At 39.2% G+C, this 21,010-nt stretch overlaps 1 protein-coding gene and 1 pseudogene across 2 annotated transcripts; one reads left to right on the top strand and one right to left on the bottom strand.

Annotated features, from left to right (window-relative positions):
• The first annotated feature begins 1,011 nt into the window (after positions 1–1,011).
• Positions 1,012–5,256, top strand: LOC308402241 (annotated as a pseudogene). The gene is made up of 5 exons: positions 1,012–1,078; positions 1,777–1,843; positions 2,548–2,688; positions 4,469–4,671; positions 5,084–5,256. The product of its transcript is annotated as an uncharacterized misc_RNA (transcript).
• A 1,731-nt stretch (positions 5,257–6,987) lies between these two features.
• LOC308402986 (uncharacterized protein) lies at positions 6,988–19,023 on the bottom strand. Its single transcript, XM_080892168.1, has 4 exons — positions 19,004–19,023; positions 12,950–13,095; positions 7,715–7,942; positions 6,988–7,400 (listed from the first exon to the last, which is right to left on the bottom strand). Exons 2-4 carry the CDS (start codon positions 13,047–13,049, stop codon positions 7,231–7,233), a joined length of 498 nt encoding a protein of 165 aa, XP_080748294.1. The 5' UTR covers positions 13,050–13,095; positions 19,004–19,023; the 3' UTR covers positions 6,988–7,230.
• Positions 19,024–21,010: the final 1,987 nt, after the last annotated feature.

The following is a 21,010-nucleotide window of genomic DNA, read 5'->3' as shown; positions in this document are numbered from 1 at the left end:
TTTTATTTTCCTCTTTATTCGTCAGGGATCATGTACAACAAACATTAACCTTCTAAAAGAAAATTGTACCTGATTTAGCTGATAGCTGATTTCTATCTGCAATCCCTGGACAGGTTTAATGAACACATCACCAATAAACATATTATATTAATGCTAATTTAGCTGACAATTCAGCGCAAGCGGACAAACATCCCAGCTAAAATAATTTCAAAATCCAGCCCAATATCACGTCCGCACGACGTCCCCTGGTGGACCAACAGGTCAATTACACGCTTTGCCTTGATACTTCTAAATCATATAATTGTTTGCTACATTAGCTAACTCAGGTAACTAATCTTCTACCTACTCTACCAGTTTTTAAGGTTAGTTAGTTTAATTCTCTTAGTTTAATTGGACTTATTCATTTAATTGTAAATGAACTGAAGCTTATGTTTTCTTACTCTGACCTAGCACTCTTAAAACTTCAAACTGTATCCACAGACACATTTTAGCGCTCACACGCAAACCCGGACGGGTTCATGTCTTGTTTAGGGACGTTTCATCTTATAGATGTAAAAACTCCAACCTTTGGAGTAGTAGACAACCCACTCTGAATCCTGAGCCACCGTAAACATATTTAATAAGCAGTCCACCCAGGAGTGCGATTTTAACAAATCACTCTATCACAAATCTCGCAGTCAACATAAGACATACTTTTTTGCATTCAAATGCGCGCCACAAACTTTTAGTTTATGCATGATTCATTTAAATGTTCTCTTCCAAAAATGTTGCGCTTTAAAAAGAAAGGAAAGCTGAAAACAATATAAGAGCCGCAGTGTGACATTTGATCACCTTTGCACTTCAGTTACGGGTGAATGATGTATGATAACTTGTGAATGAAGAAAGTCTGCCAGTGGGCTGGAACATGAACCGAGTTAACGATCAGACCGAACATCAAATCAAACCTTTCCTCTAAGAGTATCGCAGTAGATTCCCAGTTCCTTTACTGGTTTGGGGAATGCGGGAGTAACCATGCCACCGGTGGTGTCCCATATTGTTGTGTTCACTCTCTATGTGATCCTGTCCCCTCGTGTATCCAGTAAGTTTGATTATTTTAATCTGTACATTGCATTAGATAAATCACAGACAATCAGTGTGTGATGTCATCTTCATACCAATACTAAACAGGCCGCTACCGTGTTATTATTATTGTTTTAAGTTGCAGTTTTGTGCTTTAAATCTTATAATAAATAGTTTGTTTAATGCAGTCATTTAAACATAATACTCACACGGACACACTGAATGTTAACCAGTGTCAATGTCTGGCTATTTTCTAATGCTATAAGTGTCATGGTCCTGCGGCCATGACTCAGTGACTTTGTGTTTATGTTCTTTATTGTTATTACTTTCATTATTATTCTTGGGCTGTTTTGGGATGGTTTGTGTTTGGGATTTTAGACACTGGGTTCTGGGTTTGTGCTCCCTCTGTTGGTCCCTGGTGTTAGTGTTCCCCTGTCTCGTCAGGTTAATCAGGTCCAGCTGTTTCCCCCACCTGTGTGTGATTTCCCAGTGTCTCTTTGTGTACTTATAGTGTGTGTTTTCCTCTGCTCCTCGTCGCGTCGTCTGTGTTCATACCCGGTGAATTTCCCTGCGTGCTCTCCCTGCTGTTCTCCCTTCATGTTCAGGTTTGCCACTCCTTTGTGTAGTTTCTCCCAGTTTAGTTCGTCCTTAGTTCTGTTTGCCATCTCCACTTTATGTTCAGTATTGTCAATAAATCACCCTTCACGTCTGAAATAGTGCTGCGTTTGAGTCCTCCTTCCACTCTTCACACGGCCGCTGCCCCGAACCGTGACAATAAGCTATGGTAACTCAAGTTGCCAGGTGATTAAGTACAGGCAAACCCATTATATACGATGTAAAGCAGCAGGCATAAAGAAATACAAATCTTTAAAGGTTATAATAATCATCATTTGGAAGTTTAATTTTGTATAAATATAATGAATATAACTGTTTTTAAACAATCAAAGTTTTATTATTTTTGAACATTTAAACTAACATAACATAACAACACAAAACAACAAAAACCACACTCAGTGAGGAAAAAAATATAAAGTGTGTGTGTGTGTGTGTGTGTGTGTGATCAGTCAAGACTGGACTGATGGTCAGAGGGAGCGCACGTACTGCCCTATACAAGTTGTTACTTGGTTAAAATATGACTCTGTTGAATATGCATGTATCCTCTGTTTGAATTAATTGTTCATATTCGTCACATTTGTAACTGGATCCTTTGTAACTTCAGTGTTTTCAATATGTTTTTATCGCACTTTGGTTGTTTGGATTGTTTGTAGCTGCCTCCAGTGTGTGAATGTGAGAGTGAATGAATAGTGGTATTGTAAAGCGCTTTGGGTGCCTTGAAAAGTGCTATATAAATCCAATCCATTATTATTATTATTATTATTATAATTCTGGAAAGATCTTAAAAGTGCAGAAACTGGTGAACAAATGACTCAAAACTGTTTTTTTTTCTGTGTAAGATTTTGCATAATCGCTTCTTTGATTCCTTTTAAGTTTGAACAATGTTCACACACTCACTTTACCCACTGCCATTGCTGTAGTGTTCGCTTTCTTTCCCTTTACGTTAATCTTCAACCTCATCAGCTGCTGTCTTTCCCTCCTGCTGCCTGTACAAGAGGTTCCGACAGCCACGGCGTAAGTACTCCACCACTAACAACTGATACTTCCTTATTTTAGAGTGATCCTTTAAATCCTGAGTATTGGACTCTTATGTGGACTCAGACTGAATGGTCACCCAAGTGTTAGTTGAGTTTAAAGTCTCTGCAGACAAGTCTGTGCAGTCATAGAAAACTGGCAGGCACACGGATGTCCACATGGACCCTCATGCTCACTGTCCTATGATGGAATTTACATCAGATTGTGTACGTCAGATCCAAAGGGCCTTGCAGACATGGGAAGGATAATCAAGGCCTTAAATATAGAGTTGCGGGCTGTTATTTTGTGCAAGTTTGACTGCCTTGTTGTTTAAAATGTTTCAGGGTCTCAAATTTGACTTTTTTCTGAGATTTATTGATTTTCAGATATCGATTTATTGGCGCGGCTCCTCATTTTATTAATATTTAGTGGCTAAAAGATCAGATAAAACCTAAAAAAAAAGTGCTTACATGACAACACTTGACTTTTTAAGAATTGCTTTAATTAACAAAACTTAATATTCTGTCCATCGTCTATCAGAGATTAAAAAGACAACTAAGACAACAGCATTATAATCATCATTCACTGATAGAAAGTTTCATGTTCATTTATCAGGAGACATTTCAGCACACTGATTGTTTTGTTTACCTCCTGAATCAACTTGAACTGCTGCTGGTTCATATAAAAATAAGCAAGTGGAGTTGAGTATCTTTGCTAAGGATACTTTGCCATGCAGCATCCATGGATTGATCCCCCAACCTTCCAGTTAGTAGATACCCTGAGCTACAGATCCATAACAGCATCTAAACTCATCTCTGCTACATTCATTATTTCATACATTTATTACTACTCATAAACCTTATCACAGCATTGGGAGAAACTTCTAATTTTATGGTGACAAGTTGCATTGTTTGAAACATTTCAGCAATGACTGCCAGCATGAAGCAACAGCAATGTTTTACCAATGATTTTGTAATAAAGGAATTGAGACACCGAACACAACCTGTTCTAATGTTTCAAACTACAATATACAGTGAGTTGTCAAGCTCATTTGACATTTGTCCTGGTTTGGCTTATTAAACAACATTTTGATTTTCAGTAATTTTCTTTTTGTGAGAGCGTAACCCACAGGTTGACGACTGAGCGTGCCATCAGCCTGTGGGATACGCGCGCTGATGCTGCTTTGTTCGTTTCACTTTAAGGGCCATGTCGTTACTTGACATCTGGGTCTGCTTTCAGTGCTTCAAGGTGCTTCGAAACAGCTGTGTGGGTGTTTTTGGTTGTTATCAGTTTTTCTATTAAACCACAACAGTGTGCTTATGTATTTTTTTTTTCTTCTTCTCTCAAATCTCAAGACCACAGCCAGCAATAAACTGATCCTGTTGAGTACTGTCTGTCTTCCCAGACGATTGTTACTGTTATTTCAAATCTAGTGTGGTTGGGTTGATAATTTGCACTGTACTTTCACAGAGATGGGTTTACACTCTGATTATAATGATGGTTAATGGATGATTTTCTTCAAAAAGTATGAATCTCTGTGTATCTCATGAACAAATCATGTCATTGTTAGTTTCTTTGATGCAAACCTCAAGGAGATGATGATAAATGACTCAACTGATGCAATAAGTCAAAATCGCACCATTTGCTGCTGTATTTTCTTTCATTGGTATTCAGTCTTTCTTCCTGAGAAAATTACTTATAAATAATAATCCACATTGAAAGCTTTTTGGACAACAGGTGACATGTTTCTACATTTTCTGTTTTCTTGTACTTGTGGTAGCCGACAATACCCACACTACAGTGGTCACCACCACTCCTCAGCAGTACCCCCAGCAGCCGATTGCATTACCTGGACCCTCCCAGGGAGTGCCCTACCAGTCAGCAACTCTTCAGCCCTTGCTTTGCAGCTCAGTATGATTACCCAGCTCAGAGCCATGTCCACATCGCCCTATCATGGACAGCCATTCCCACTGGGACCACCTGGAAGCAAGTGAGAAAACTTTGCATCTGTGTAAATACTAATGGAAACACCCTGACAAACACCAAAAATGAAGAAAAAAGAAAAAAAATCAGATTTTGAATTCAAAGATCTCATAAATGTCTTAGCATAAATGTCCAAAATAAAAAGATATTTTAGGGTTGTAGATTTCTTTAGGAAACAGGGGTTTTAGGATAAGATAACTTATTACACATGCCACTCTCTAGAAATAAAAAAACATTTTATTTGCAGATATCACAAATACATTTTGTATATTTTATTTTTTTCAAAATATTTGTAATAAGATAATAGGGTGGAAATGCTGCTGCGTCATATTTATTGTTGTGTTGCAGAATTGCAGTTGTTGTTTGTGCAGGTGTGTCAAATCATTTTCAGTATGTTTGTTCTCATGCTTAGTTCACTTTCTGTTTCCAGTTGGTTCTGCCTACAGTTCACAGCTGATGCCTTACGGCCAGGTTGAATTCACCCATGCACAGCCGACATACCCTCTGAAACCTCTGGACCAGCAGCAGCCTGATGCACCACCTGCTAGCACAGCCTTCCAACCTCAGACTGCACCACCACCCTAGGCTGGATAGTGCACATATAAGTGCCTCAATCAGCGTTTGTGAACTCGGCTGAATTGGAAGTATGTACTTCGAATCAAGATCTAGACTAACTTGGTTTGTGTATTTGTAGGAATGTTATGGTGCATTTTAATAGTTTCTAAGTAAAAGAATTAAAATGAGTTTTTTACTGTACTGTGTAAGTTCATGGGAACAAAATGAAAGTGTGTGAGTTTTATCACTGGAGGATTTATGCTGGAAAGTCAACCACTCATAGTTTAAAAAAAATCAAAATCAACTTAATTAACATCAACAATATTGTTTTTTATAATAATACAAGTATGTTGCACACATTAAATAGAAGAAACCATTGTGCCTTCCAGGCACATTACCTGCGAAAGCATGTGTGTAATTTACATTGCCTCCAAATATACGTTTCTGCTTTCTAACTGTAAATAACTGTCATCGTGAATGCTGTTGACTCAAATGATCCAAAATGGTTTGGGGTGCCTTTTTAAAAAAATAAATGCTGCCATTGAACCTTATTTTTGACATTCTCACAACACGAACTCTTTTATCTTTGATGTTGTTTGAACTTATTAAAATGTATACAAGTGGACTTTTGTTTATGTGCTGTTTCATTTCTAATTTTGTGTAAAAAGAGGGGAAAAAAAGAAAATGACTTGAAAAATCATTAGCACAAAATAGCTCTTACTGAGAAAAAGCGTTTGTAGGTAGTCATTTATAAGAATGCCTTTATTTTGCATAGATTTTGCTTTTACAATTTCAGATGAAACACCATCCGGGGCGATCGTGGCTCAAGAGTTGGGAGTTCGCCTTGTAATCGGAAGGTTGCCGGTTCGAGCCCTGGCTTGGACAGTCTCGGTCGTTGTATCCTTGGGCAAGACACTTCACCCGTTACCTACTGGTGGTGGTCAGAGGGCCCGTGCCGCCAGTGTCTGGCAGCCTCACCTCTGTTAGTGCGCCCCAGGATGGCTGTGGCTACGACGTAGCTTACCATCACCAGTGTGTGGATGACTGGTTGTGTAAAGCGCTTTGGGGTCCTTAGGGACTAGTAAAGCGCTATACAAATACAGGCCATTTACCAGACAGCACACCATGCACTTTCTCTAAAATGTTTTCATGTATCACTTAGGTACTGTAGAATATCCCCAAGACTGTTAGGCTACAGTACAACATCTGTTAAATCTGTGTTCAGTAACATCACAGAAACACAAACAGAAACTGGTGATCACACACTCACCGCCCATTTTTGAACAGACTTGGCAAGGTGCTGCATTCCTCTGAGACTTTGGCCCATATTAACACAATGGCGTCACACAGTTGCTACAAATTCATCCCAAAGGTCTTCTGTTGGGTGGAGATCTGGTGACTGTGGAGACCATATAAATACACAAAACTCCAGGATCATTCTTGTCTTTATATGGGGACTATGCAGATGAATAGAGCTGCCACAGCCACTAGAGGACCCCCAAACTGCATGTTCAACCTCAATATATTTTGGGAGTTTGAAAATGACCTGTCTTTATTTGTAGCTGGCTCTATAGCCACGTCACGTGTTTAGTGAAGCACTTCTATGACTAAAAATTAAATTTAGGTTAAAAAAAATCAAGCTTCAATGATACAGAGACTGTGTCCTGTGTAATCACTACAAATTATTTTTTTGTTAGCACTTTGATATTTCTCTTGAAAAAAGTCTCAAAGTCTTTGTATTGTTTTAAATGTGATCTTTATGTCATTTGCACATCACTGCATTCAGTAATTGTTTACATTTTGTACAGCGTTTCCAACCATTTTGGAAATGAGGCTATAAGATGGGGAAAAAAATAAACGCCTTAGCAGGGAAGTCTTCTGTCCATGTGAACACAAAAAACATAACAAACAACAACTTTCCCTGTGTACAAGGCTTAGTTTGTCAAATTGAATTAAATAATGAATTAACAACAGGTGGTAAAATTTTTCTGTCTGATTGATACACTAAGTATCCAGCCTATATGGCAGAACAAATTCCTGGTTGTTTGCCGAGCTGGCGAGGAAGTCTGAGCTGTCAGTTAGAGCATTGGACTGTGGCTGGGCTGGAGGCTTTGAAGGGCACTCTGGCTGGCTGGAAGATTGGTTGATTGGTTGCAGAGGATAGGTGGGACCAACTGGAAAAAGAGAAGTTGGCATGAGATTGAAAATGCCATAAGATCTGTAATGTAAGAATCAATATTATCTAGCAGCAATGTCCACTCTAGTGTCTGATTACAGTTACTCAGAAGAGCAGAAAATGCAAAATAACTCTGCAGACCTTTGACACCATTTACTCAAGGTTGGTGTGCAGTGCATTTCTGCAAGAACTCTGTGTAAGCCTTGCAGCATTCAACAAACTGATTGCTTAGAATAATAATAAATCATTAAAAAATATATTTTAGATCGATCGATCGATCGATCGATAGATAGTGTTCAAATCCACACTCACTTGCATCCTGATACGATGGTGGTGGCGTAAATGGCTGTTCATGGCTGAGTGGTATGGTCATGAGCACAGCTTGATTGCCAGGCATAGCTGGGTAACCAGGGTGCCCTGGTACTGGCTGGTAGGGCACTCTCTGATAGGACTGAGGGGGTACTGGGTACTGAGGGTACTGCTGTGGATACTGCTGAGGTGTGGCAGTGACCAAGGTGTGGGTAGCAGCAGCCACCTCAGCTGTAAGCAAACAAATAACAATACATGAGAAATGTGGTACTTCTAAGTTATTTATAGCTTGGGTTGTTTTATGTGTATTGAATAATACAGCTATGATCTGAATTATTCAGGTGTGAGGGGGAAAAATTGCTTCCATAAACATTCTTCAACACTCACAGAAATAAAGATGATGAAAGACTGTTTAAAATTCTACTAATTTTATATCCTGTTTATGTTTTTAAAATCTGTTTATATCCAGTTCTTCTTGTACACATTAGGAGTTAAATGCATGGAACAAAGGTCAAGGAAACAGAAATCTCAGCTTTTGTTCTGACTATGAATACAGACCTCAAATTAATAAATTATAAATGATTAATGTAAACATATGCAACTCATGTCAGGTTAAATCCTCATAATATAATAATATCAGACATACACAGCAAATACATGCTAGCTTTACTATGTTTGGCAGCGTCAAAGATTGAAAAATTTGGGGAAAAGGCTGCTGTAATGGGTCAAAATTATCTCAAAAGAAATTCCGCTATTCTTTCTTTTTGTATCCAGGAGGACACAAATATATGAAAAATCAACAAACATAAAGAAACTCCAGTTGTTTAATGTCAGAAAGACAACAGCATTGTTTAGGAAAAAGCACTCACAGATCAAGTGTTATGCACTTAATGAGACAAATGATACCACTTCTCCCACTGGAGTAAATAACTTTAAAAAGGCCTGGGAATCTTTTTGGACTTCCTAAAAAACTTGGAAGTGAAAGAGATAACTTATGGATAGATGTTTAATGACCCGGCAGTATTTACTTTGTTATATGTTCTAAACCAACTCAGAACCTTCTTTTTTGATTCGCACCACCCTCTGAAACACAAACTCAGGGTAATCAGGACCCTGCAACACCGGGCAGAAAAGATTCCCTCTGAGCCAGAAGGGAAAGAAAAGAAACACATGGGTTGTCATGGTCCGGGTGTGTGCCAGTGTGTCTCCCTCCGAGCCGGCGTCTCCACCCCTGGGAGGGGCCTCAGTGTTTTTGCTGATCGTTGACATCTGTGGGTAATTAGCCGGGGGACTCATAAGGCCAGCGTTCTCAATCTCTCTTCGCCAGATTCTCTGCTAAACATCAGTCAGTGCAGGCCACCACCATAATTTCCTTACGTGTTTTTTTGTGAATCACTTTTGCTTCACTGTATGTTTGTTTTTTGTGCGCCTCCCTTTTTCAGCTACACCGAACTGTTAAACCCCTGGCGAAGAGCTTCTACTTGGATGCTGGACCTTCTGGCAGTCCCTCAGGCTACCACCAAAACTACCTACCTGCCTCTCTGCCTCCACGCCAGGAGTTTTTGGATTTACACACCCGGATTACTCCCCCTCTATGTTATCTCCGACCTCCGTTGGCAAGTACACAGTACGAAGGAGGATTTTGAGCCAAACAACATATTCATATGCCTCCTTTATCTATGTTTTGAACATTTGCATTCTGTTACAGTGACCCCGACCTTTCCCTGGATCTTTTGTGACTTGCTTTCCAGTCCAATCCCCGGACCCGGACCAGATCATTATTTAGTTAACGTCTACGCTCACCTTTTGTTTATGAATATTTTGTGTGCACATTAAACATTATTCTTAAAATATATTTATGAGCTGTTCGGCGTCTTGCGTTTGAGTCCTGTCACTCGTCTGAAACGGTCCCGGCCGTAACATGGGTACAGAAAGTTCTTAAAACATGTGGTTATAACAACAGAAATAATCACATTACATACGGAACAACACTGTCATTCCTTATGTAGCAGGTTTATCAGAGAAACTGCAAGCATGACATCCCAGTGCACTTCAAATCAAGCCTCACCCTCAGACAAAAACAGATTGATCCCAAGGGCAAGACTCCAAAACACAAGCTAAACAACATAGTGTATGCTGTGCAGTGCAGCGAGGAGTGGAGAAACCAAACAGCCACTGCATAAATGCATGGCACAAAATAAAAGAGACACCTCAACAGTACAAGACTCTGCATCTAAAGGTCAAAGGTCACTCTTTTGAGGATGCCAGTGTTGACATGCTGCACAGAGAAGACAGATGGTTTGAAAGATGAGTGAAAGAGGCCATCTACGTCCGCTGTGAGCGACCATCTTTGAACAGAGTGGGTGGCTTACAAAACCAAACTCTGCCACCCGCAATGCAGTTTTGACATCCCTTCAACGCGCTTCAACCCTGACATCTTGCATCAGGTGACCTCAGTAAACCACATGACAGGATGAGGCAAGGTCTCATAGTGCTTTCACCCGAAACCTCTGGTGATAACGACGGAAACCTTTTTTACACCTTTGCTCATGTGATGATGCACATGATTAATAGTGGGTCAACAACCGTCCTGAGGGGCACCCCCACCAGAGTTACCTGCTCCACCTTTTGGTTTTAGAACTGAAGAATCCTCTTGGATGAGAGCGGAAACATCTTCACAAAACAGTTTGGAAAACTTTCTTTCCAAGCCCCTTGGACTACTGTGACCAGGATGACTGAGATCCTGCACAACCAAACGTGTTTTTGTCTTTATGATTATGTAGTTTTGAAGTATGTAGACTGGTATAGGATTGCATATTTTAATTTAAAGCCGATTGTTTGATTAATAGAAAGAAGAATATGTTAGTTAACATGGAATATCAGTTCCTGACGCTTACAGACAAAACAAACCCATTTGAATTTTCACAATCTAAATAAGCTCTCTGAAACATAAATTAAGGATTTATCATTTATATATTCACATCAAATAGGCTATTTAGACCTTATGAATTGATCTACAGTTCAAAATGTATTGTATACTCTTATTAGGAGGGAATTCATATTATGAAGACATACAATAAGAACATCATGTAAGGGTTAAGTGTGTAGAGAATCAGAGAAACACTGGGGATTCTTTATTATCATACTCAAAATATGAATTCATCTGTGTTTAAGTACAGTGAAAATGAAAGCATGAACCAAGAAAACAAAACTGGTGGGAAAAGAGGTTGTTTTCAACACAACATCAGTCATCACAACCACTTCCTGTAAATAACATTTATCTGATATTGCCTAGTTAAGAAAGTTAAGAGTTTCAAGGTTACAAATATATTAATGTATGAGGCAAACATTTCGAAAAGCTCATAACAAAGAAGAATTCATCACATTTTGTTATGTTCTAAAGCTGTGAAGATTTTTAAATAGCCTTGTTTGCTGATGGACATCTACACATAAATATCGACTAAGATCAACTCTTATGTGTTATCTTAAAGAATGAACAGCAAAAGTTTAACAGCGGGGCAGAAGAAACAAGATGCTCAAGACAAACTGGAACGTCTGCTGCTCAGAGGCAGAGCTGTTCATCCTTTGCACTGACCACAATTCATTTGCAGGAGCATTAAAAAAGAAACAGCAGAAACCACAACTAAGCATAGCACACAGTATGTTCACACCTGTCATTTCTATTTATATTCTGGGAAAAATAAATAAAGCTCACTATGGAGGGTTTATAGTGAATGCAGCATCAATGCTAGCTCAGTGGGTGTTTTAATAAACCAAAGTGAAAATGTTCTATCGTTTTGTTGCTTTCAGTGGAAATACTGAAGTCAACATTGGTTCCAATTTCCCCACACAGTCTCTGGCAATTTACTTCCTTAAAAAAAAACAGCCACAAATCACAAATTTCCATTTCTTTTCTTTTTTTTAAAATTTCATCTGTTAGTTCACATCTGAATTTTATTCAGAATTTTTCAGAATTTGAGAGAAAATAGTGAATTTTTCAGGATGACTTTCAGTAATTACTGAGTGTGGTGAATACAGGATGAACAGATATAAACGGCAGTTTCCATAGTTCCCATAGGTATAAAATAAGTGTATGATGAACTGAATTATTGGTTGTGGTATTTTGATGACATTTAACAGAAGAAGGGAAAAAAATAGACACGCACAACAAACGACTGCTGCACCCACACAGCTGTTTTGAAGCACCATAAGAGGTCACTGAAAAAGCAAAGGTTTAGTCAAAAAGAACCTTAATGTCAAATGAGGAACTTCACAGCTCAGCAAAGTTAGCAAATCCTCTGTATGTATGTTATTACCCTCTGTATGATGCTGTGATTTTGACACGTTAGATCAGTTTGTGCTCTGTGTCTCAGTTCTTGTGTTTCTTGTCAGAGCAAACCTCTGCAGTAATGAAAGTCATGTGGTGGGTGAGCCAACAGACTTCAAGGGTAGCGTTTCAACCCTGTTCTCATGCAGGTGACCTACAAATGTGCAACAGCACGTTGCTCAACATCTTCACCTGCGTACAAGCTGTCGATAACTATTAGGAGTGATGTGGGTCAGGGTGAGCTTGTTCTCAGAGTTTGCAGACATACTTCATCTGTTTGAGTGTGACTGATATTTCAGTTTTGTGTATATTTTATCATGCAGACAGGATGTAAAATCCAGTATCTCTTTTATTTTTCAGTGTTTGACTCGTTTTTTCTGACATGGTGCTATTCACTAACTGAGAACATTCCTCCATTCAAAGGAACTGGGCTGCCATTTTTATACAACTAGTACTGGTTTCTTTACTACTTGTCACTTGTTGTGCTTAAATACTGTTCTTTAACATAAAATTGAGTGACTCCTTACATGTTTCAGATCATAACTGACGTGGTTTGAAATAGTTCTCGACTTAGTCTGGTCCTGAATTATATGAGCAGATTTCCTAAAGGAAAATTTGAGGGACTCAACCTTATGGATGGTTGGGGGGGGGGGGGGGGGGGTTTGGAAAGACCCCAAGTTGCTCTCTGATGCAATTGGGTGCGATGGTTCATGCGTACACTGGCATGCCTACCTTTGTTTTTATGACAGCGCAGACCTGTTCGCAGAGACTTTACATCACAATGCTCAATGCATCTCCAGCCATCCATGTTAACATCCACAGCAGAGCGTAATCAATGCTTAACAAATTCCCTACCACACATACACGTCCACACAAAAGAAAGTATCAGCTGTTGGCCATGGAGTACTTACAGTTTGGATTGGCAGCGCTCCTGCACAGACAGCTGCAGGTGAAGAAACAGCACCAGAAGACAATGCCGAGTATAACATAGAGTAAGTTAAAGTCATTCATGACAGCAATAACAGGGAGAAGTGGAAGTGTATGATGGGAGTTCAACCTGAAAAGAGAACAAAGAAATTATTGTGCAAAACATTAAACAGAAGAAGAAATTGTTACATTGAAAAGAGTCATATTTTAACCAGCTAACAGTTTGTATAGGGGTGGTGTCAGTGTGTGCTCCTTCCTCAGTCCAGTCCTGTATGATCTTCTGACAAGAGCTGCTTAATATCCTGAAAGTTGAAGTCTTGTACTCCTTATACTTTTGTTTTGATTCTTGCCTGGCTGACTGTCGCATAGTTTGTTCTCACTTTTCATTTTGACTCCTACAAGATACCTTTAAATATTACTGGGAAAGGCACTTTCCCCCCCTGACTTTTATGGAGGCCCTCTTTAGTAGCCTGGAGAATAACAGTGTGCAATTTTCAGTACTTCCAAGCACAATGAAATGACAATAGTTGAAATAGCACAACCTGCACTAGATAGAGGTTGCTACATGCAAACAAAAAACTAAATTCAATGTATTTTAAGTCATATCAAGGCCAGGAGGAACCCTGTCTGTTGGATTGTGTGTCCACAGGTGTTTGTACTTTGCGCCGTAATAAAATGACGGTAAAAGGCATCCAGGTCTTAGCAACGACTCTGTGAATGCACTGGAGAAGTGTAGTGGTAGAGTCCTCCGTCAGGAATGAGATATGTGTGTCGACTTTTTATTCTCCCTTAAGATTATCGTGCCATAACGCTGCCCAGAGCAGCTCTGCTAACAGGTTATGGGCCCAGAGCAGCAGGAAAGAGATCCTAGAGATCCTGTAACTGCCAAAGGAAGGGCAGCGTTTCCTGGAAAGCCGCAGGTTACCGGCAGGTGTTAAAAGTTTGGCACGATTGAGTGAGTAAGCGTTTTTGTGCATCATGAGCAGACGCACGGCAGAGTCGGGCAGTCGATATTCCCGTTTGCAGTTTGATGGAGATGAAAGGAAATATGAGATATGGGAAACGAAGTTCCTTGGTCATCTCAGACTACAAGGTTTGAAAGATGTCATCTTAAAGGCTGAGGGTGATGAAGAAGCCGATGGTGAAGATGACAAAAATGCAGAAGCATATGCAGAGTTGATACAATTTCTGGATGACAAAAGTTTATCGTTAGTTATGAGAGATGCAGTTGATGACGGACGGAAAGCCCTAAAAATTTTGAGAGGTCATTATGCAGGAGTGGGCAAGCCAAGGATCATAAGTCTGTACACCGAACTTACTTCTCTCACAAATGAAAAGAATGAAAGTGTGACGGACTATATTATCCGAGCAGAAGCAATTATCACAGCGTTAAAAAAATGCGGGTGAGTCATTAACTGATGGACTTCTGATCGCAATGATAATGAAAGGTCTACCAGAGAGGTTTAAACCCCTGATTGTGCACGTTACACAGAGCGAAGCAAAAATCACATTCTCAGAGTTTAAAGTAAAACTCAGAAGTTATGAAGAAACCGAGAGAATGCGTGCGGCTGTAACTGATGACAACGTAATGAGGACAAAAGTGCAATTAGACCAGGATTCTACTTCATGGCGAGCAGATGACCGAAGATCAAAGAATAATGAGATTGTGTGTTTTAAATGTGGACTAAAGGGACACACTGCAAGAACGTGCCGATCCAGAGTATGGTGCAGTTTTTGCCGGAGTAGTACACACAAAGATGCGATCTGTAGAAGGAAGCTAAGACGGGATGAAGCGAGAGGGGTTGTGGAGAAGGACTACGCGTTCAGGACGGGCTCCGAACCCCAGAGGGTCCCGGACGGCGGCCAAGAGATGCTGAATAACCAGCTACTGGTGGATACGGGAGCGACGTCACATATCTTTACGAAGATCGAGAGTTTTAAGACTTTTGATGACACATTTCGACCCGAGGCTCATTGTGTAGAGTTGGCTGACGGAAGGCGGAGCAGAGGAGCTGCAAAGCGGCGAGGAGATGCTGAGATAAGTATGATTGACAGTAAAGGATGCAGTCACAAGGTAACATTGAAACAAGCACTCTACATTCCATCGTTTCCACAGGACATTTTGTCAGTAAAAGCAGCTACTAGTAACGGAGCCACTGTGGTTTTCAAACACGGGGACAGTTTTCTTAAACATGTTGATGGAACAAAATTCCCTATATATGAACACAAGAGACTGTTCTTTATAAACACTATGCAAGAGTTTGAAGAGAAATGTAATGGATATTTTGATATGCAAACGTGGCATGAAATTCTAGGACACTGTAATTATGAGGATGTTCAAAATCTGCAAAATGTCGTTGATGGAATGGAAATTAAGGGTAAAATCAACAAAAATATGCAATGTGAAGCCTGTATACAAGGGAAGTTTACTCAAACTAGGAACCGAGAACCAGATGAAAAGGCCAGGGCAGCATTAGAGTTGGTACATACGGATTTAGCTGGTCCGATTACGCCAAACTCTAAAGAAGGGTTTAAGTATGTTTTGTCGTTTGTTGATGATTATTCAGGTGCAACATTTGTATATAATCTGAAAAGCAAAAGTGATACAACTCAAGCAACTGAAAGATTTATTGCAGAGGTGGCGTCATATGGGAAAATCAAGTGCTTTCGTTCTGATAATGGAACTGAATTTACAAGCAGACAGTTCAGAGATTTATTAAGTAGACACGGCATTAGGCAGGAAACTTCGGCGCCATATTCGCCTCATCAAAACGCAACAGCAGAGAGGAACTGGCGTACACTTTTTGACATGGCGAGATGCATGTTAGTTGAGAGCGAATTGCCAAAGTCTTTATGGCCATATGCAGTACAAACCGCGGGAGTGATTCGGAACCGATGTTTTAACAAACGCACAGGTCAGACAGCGTATAAGATGTTAACTGGAAAAAGACCTGATCTTTCTAGAATGAAAAAATTCGGATCATTGTGCTATGCTTATAAACAAAATAGGGGAAAGCTGGATCCAAGATGCGACAAAGGTGTTTTCTTGGGATATGACAAAAATAGTCCAGCATATTTGATCTATTTCCCAAAAACCGGGAAAGTTGAAAAGCACAGATTGATAAAAAATACTAAATCCCGCGACAATGGATCAACAAACACAGAGTGATCAGATGTATGAAGATGAGGTTTATGAATCCAGAAAAGATGGTGAACCCAAACAGACGAAGGATGAGGATATTCCAGATGGTAGTGAAAGCAGTCAACTGAGTCCGAGGTTAAAACCGATGATAAAGTAGATGCTGGAGCTACACGTTATCCATCCAGAATCAGAAAGAGACCTGATTATTTGAGTGATTATATCACGGATGTGAAAGAGTGTGAAAATGAACAGATGCAAACCAGTGTTGATTATTGCTACAGATTGTTGTGTGAAATACCCACATCATTTAGCGAAGCTATTGTGTCAAGTGAGTCAAAAGAATGGGGAAAAAGCGATGAATGAAGAAATTCAATCCCTTAAGGAGAATGACACATTTACTTTAACCACTTTACCAGAGGGTAAGAAAGCAGTGGGGGGTAAATGGGTTTATGCCGTTAAAAAGAACTCAGACGGATCAGACAGATATAAAGCTCGATTTGTGGCTAAAGGTTTTAGTCAAACAAAAGGAGTTGATTATGAGGAGACTTTTTCACCGACTGCTAACTTATCGAGTGTGAGAGTTTTGATGCAGAAAGTGGTTCAGGATGATATGTTGGTTCACCAGATGGATGTAAAAACCGCCTATCTACACGCACCAATAAATGAAGAAATATATATACAACAACCAGAAGGTTTTGAGACAGAATCAAGTGAGACTAATAAACTGGTGTACAGACTAAAGAAATCACTTTATGGGCTGAAGCAATCGGGTCGTAACTGGAACCAAACCTTACATGACTATTTAAGCAGTTGTGGATTTAGACAAAATATTGCTGATCATTGTGTGTATTCAAAAGAAACTGAAAGTGAAAAAGTAATCATCATAGTGTGGGTGGATGATTTACTCATTGCAGCTAACAATGAAAATGTGCTTTCAGGCGTGAAAGAAATGCTCTCTTCTAAATTCCAAATGAAAGATCTGGGGAAACTTAACCATTTTCTAGGAATAGATTTTCTTCAAGAAAAAGAATGTGTCAGAATGTCACAGAAAATATATATTGAGAACATTTTAAAGAGATTTAACATGCAAAACTGTAAGCCAAGGTTAACACCCTGTGAACAGAAATGGACTCATTCTGATAAATTCGAGACATTACCAGATGTGAGGAGATATCGTGAAGCGGTAGGATGTCTTATTTATCTGAGCTATTGTACGCGACCTGATTTAAGCTATGTTGTCAGCAAACTGTCACAACATTTCAATGCCCCAACTGTTGATGATTGGACAGCAGTGAAACATGTTCTGAGGTATCTAAAAGGTAGTCGAGATAAAGAACTGTGCTTTAGGAAATGTTCAAGTGGAAAACTAGGTCTACAAGCATACAGTGATGCAGATTGGGCATCCGATGTTTCTGATAGACGCAGTATGACAGGTTATTGTGTAAGCCTAAATGAAAATGGTCCTTTGATATCATGGAAAACCAAAAAGCAGTCAACTACAGCACTATCAACTTGTGAAGCCGAATACATGGCATTAGCAGCAACAGTTCAGGAATGTATGTATTTGACTTATTTGATTCAAGATCTTGATGAGTTTGAGTATGAAATACCTATGATATTGGAGGACAATCAGGGAACAATCGCTTTGTCAAAAAATCCAGTGAACAGACAAAGATGTAAACACATTGATGTGAAATATCATTTTATAAGGTCAGCTGTACATGAAAGGAAAGTGCTCATTGATTACTGTCCAACTGAGTCAATGGTAGCAGATATGATGACGAAACCAGTTTCAAAGTCTAAGTTAGAAAAATTCTCTGTATTTGTGTTTGGAATGTAAGATGTTTTTTCCGGAGGATTGTTTTTCCCCAACCTGTGTACAAGTGGGGGTGTTGGATTGTGTGTCCACAGGTGTTTGTACTTTGCGCCGTAATAAAATGACGGTAAAAGGCTCCGCCCACTTCCCATCCAGGTCTTACCATGCAACGACTCTGTGAATGCACTGGAGAAGTGTAGTGGTAGAGTCCTCCGTCAGGAATGAGATATGTGTGTCGACTTTTTATTCTCCCTTAAGATTATCGTGCCATAACGCTGCCCAGAGCAGCTCTGCTAACACTGTCAATCCTCCAGCAGGCATGTAGAGACACATAGTTTAGGAAAGTTAGCGATAATGTGGGAAACAATCGAACAAACAACAAACCCCCACCACCAACAACAAAAACAACAACTGTGGCTCAACCTTTAGGTGGACTTCAGGTTTCACGTCCTGTTTCTCAACACCAATCGGAGTTTACAACACGCATGCACACACACACCTCTCTGTTCCTCTGCTGTAATTGCACATAGAGAAAAAGGGGAAAAGGGAACCATTTAAAAGAGAAATGATTTACCTTACACGACTGTCTTAAGGGTGATTTATTATAGATTGCAGGATAAAATAGAAAAATAAACAAAGTTGCTATTTTTTTTCTTGTTCGACTTGACAAAGTGCTCCTCGTTAAAAAAAACAAAAACAAAAAAAACATACATTTAAAGGACAGGAGATGGAAATATCATATAAAAGAATTAGTTATTAGTTATGACGATTCACTGCTCACCGTTGGTTGTAAGAGGTTGTTGATTAAACTTGAGTTCCGTTTCAGAGGCTGTGGTTCTGAGCGCTGCTGAACTGCACGTACAGAAAAATAAGGTGGAACCCCCCCCCCCAATGTTATAGTGTTAGTGAAAGGTTTAAAACACAAACGGTAACGTTAAAAAAAATAACCTCACTGGCATCGCACCAATAACGGACTGCTTTTATTTTCGGTTTGAAGCCAACATCACAGACTGCATGAGACAGATGAGCTGATGCTGACAAGAACAACAAGTGTTTACAAATTTAAATGATCAAACTTACCGGATACACAAGGGGACAGGATCACACACAAAGCCAGCAATGACAGTTTTAGGGAAGTCTGGTCAGGAACTACTGCTGCAAAGATCTTCTAAATGTGCCACCTTGCTCAGTTCATGTCCCAACCCACTTTTTTCATTCACAGACTATTTATATTCATGATCTATAAGTACGTCTTTATACACGGTCTTTATGAACAACAATGAAGTCACTGGGGACCGGACGTCGGTATTTATTTCATTTTCATCTTTAATATAATAATATTAGTAATAATAAAGATTATTATTATTATTACTGAAAACAAGACAGTAAGAATTGGTAGGCTGCTAATCGATTACTAATCGGCTTTTACTCTTCAGCGCGGTTTGCGGAACCGCACCGGAGCGACTGGGCCATTTCAGTGAGGAAAGAAAGAAAGAAAGAAAGAAAGAAAGACAGAAAGAAAGAAATCATAGTAAGCTTAACAGGTCGATTAAATTTTCACTTTAAGGATATTCCACGAAAGAAAGTCAAGACAAACACAAAATGAGTTGTCACAGTCGATTTATTAGTGCAAAGCCCTCTGGGTTAACCAAAGAGCCTCAGGGTAAATTCTCAAAAATGCTAAACGTGAGCGGAAAATATTTGGGGGAGAATTATTTATTTATTTATTTATTTGGGGGGGTGTAAGTGAAAGACGCAGTCAGTTGATTTCAATAATTATCACACAACACACAACAGGGGGTAAATTACAGAATTGAACACATCCAATAAGGGAGCGAGTGATGTCCTAACAGCAATAATACAGTGTAATCAGCACCCAATTTAAGATAAACGAGAGGAGGCTTATTTTGTCAAACTGTTTTTATATGTGCTGGTAGGCGAAAAACAACTTGAGGTTTTAAGGAAAATGAATCCAGAATAAACCCTCAGTGATGAATGTTTCACTCTTTGTTTCCAACAGACTTAGAAGGTAATCCACACAAATACAGAGGGGAAAAGGTTCAAGGCACTTCAAAGGTTTTTCTAGGAACTATAGGTGACACCACAAGAAAACAAATAAACTTTTCTTCAATGAAAAAAATAATTTTCATAATAAAAGAATATAACAAAATAATAAAAGAAGTTATTAAACTTCACAATCATGCCCAAACTGCAGTAAGTTCTTTTTTTCTCACTTAAACAACTGAAAATAAAGTGCTCTGCTACTAGAAAGAGATTGAAAAGAAGTTCCTGTAAAACCAACTGAGATACTTTACCTTAACAAACAAAAACAAGTGTTATTGTTCTCACTGATGCAGCTTTACTGTCCCAGCATTTCTACCTTTAGCCACTAAAATACATGAACCAAGTTACTCTGCAGTTTCTCATCTTCATTCCAATTCTGCCATTTGTGCCAAATATGTTGAATCATTTATGTGTCTGGTTGTGGCACTGTGACTATTAAGTCTAGGGTAGAACAAACTCAGGGTCGCATGCAGAGCTCGTTAGGAAGTCGGTGCTATCCAGTAGACCGTTGTACTCATGCACAATACCCTCTGAAGGGTACAGTGGATCGCTGGGGATGAACACAGTCTGGCTGGAAGGCATCAGGTGGAGTGTACTAACTGGAAAAAGAAAGAGAACTTAGCGTGAGACCACAGTCACACTAAAAATAAATTTAACAGCAAGAATAAGTAAAATATTACACAGCAGCAATTTGAACCTTAGCATTAGATGACAAATATTCTGAAGAGAAAGAAACTACAATATTGTGTCTTAATCTGCAAACTTAATATAATGTGTTGTCACTGTAGGTCAGTGTGGTTTTGTGCAACTCTTAATCTTTGTTCAATAATTTGCAGATCTATTTGAGAATGCACCACTCTTAAAGTAACAAATTAGCTTCAATATCAGATTATGCATTCATTTTAAAAGTTATTATCTTTAATTGAAAGAAAAGTTGTCCTAATTTAGATTCAGTCAAATTCAAAAACATGTTGAATTTTGCTCTAATTTGTGTCATGTTTCTTTTTCATCATTTCTGTGTCT

This window comes from Rhamphochromis sp. 'chilingali', assembly GCF_963969265.1.
Source record: "Rhamphochromis sp. 'chilingali' genome assembly, chromosome: 9".
In the NCBI taxonomy this organism is placed as follows: Eukaryota; Metazoa; Chordata; class Actinopteri; order Cichliformes; family Cichlidae; genus Rhamphochromis; species Rhamphochromis sp. 'chilingali'.
This window is presented reverse-complemented; position numbering and strand designations above follow the sequence as displayed.

Excerpts from the sequence above, each read along its gene's own strand:
- LOC308402986 (XM_080892168.1), bottom strand. The coding sequence starts at position 13,049 with ATGAATGACTTTAACTTACTCTATGTTATACTCGGCATTGTCTTCTGG. Across the intron at positions 7,943-12,949 it reads GAGCGCTGCCAATCCAAACT|CTGAGGTGGCTGCTGCTACC; the intron begins GTAAGTACTCCA and ends GTTTGCTTACAG. Across the intron at positions 7,401-7,714 it reads ACCATCGTATCAGGATGCAA|TTGGTCCCACCTATCCTCTG; the intron begins GTGAGTGTGGAT and ends CTCTTTTTCCAG.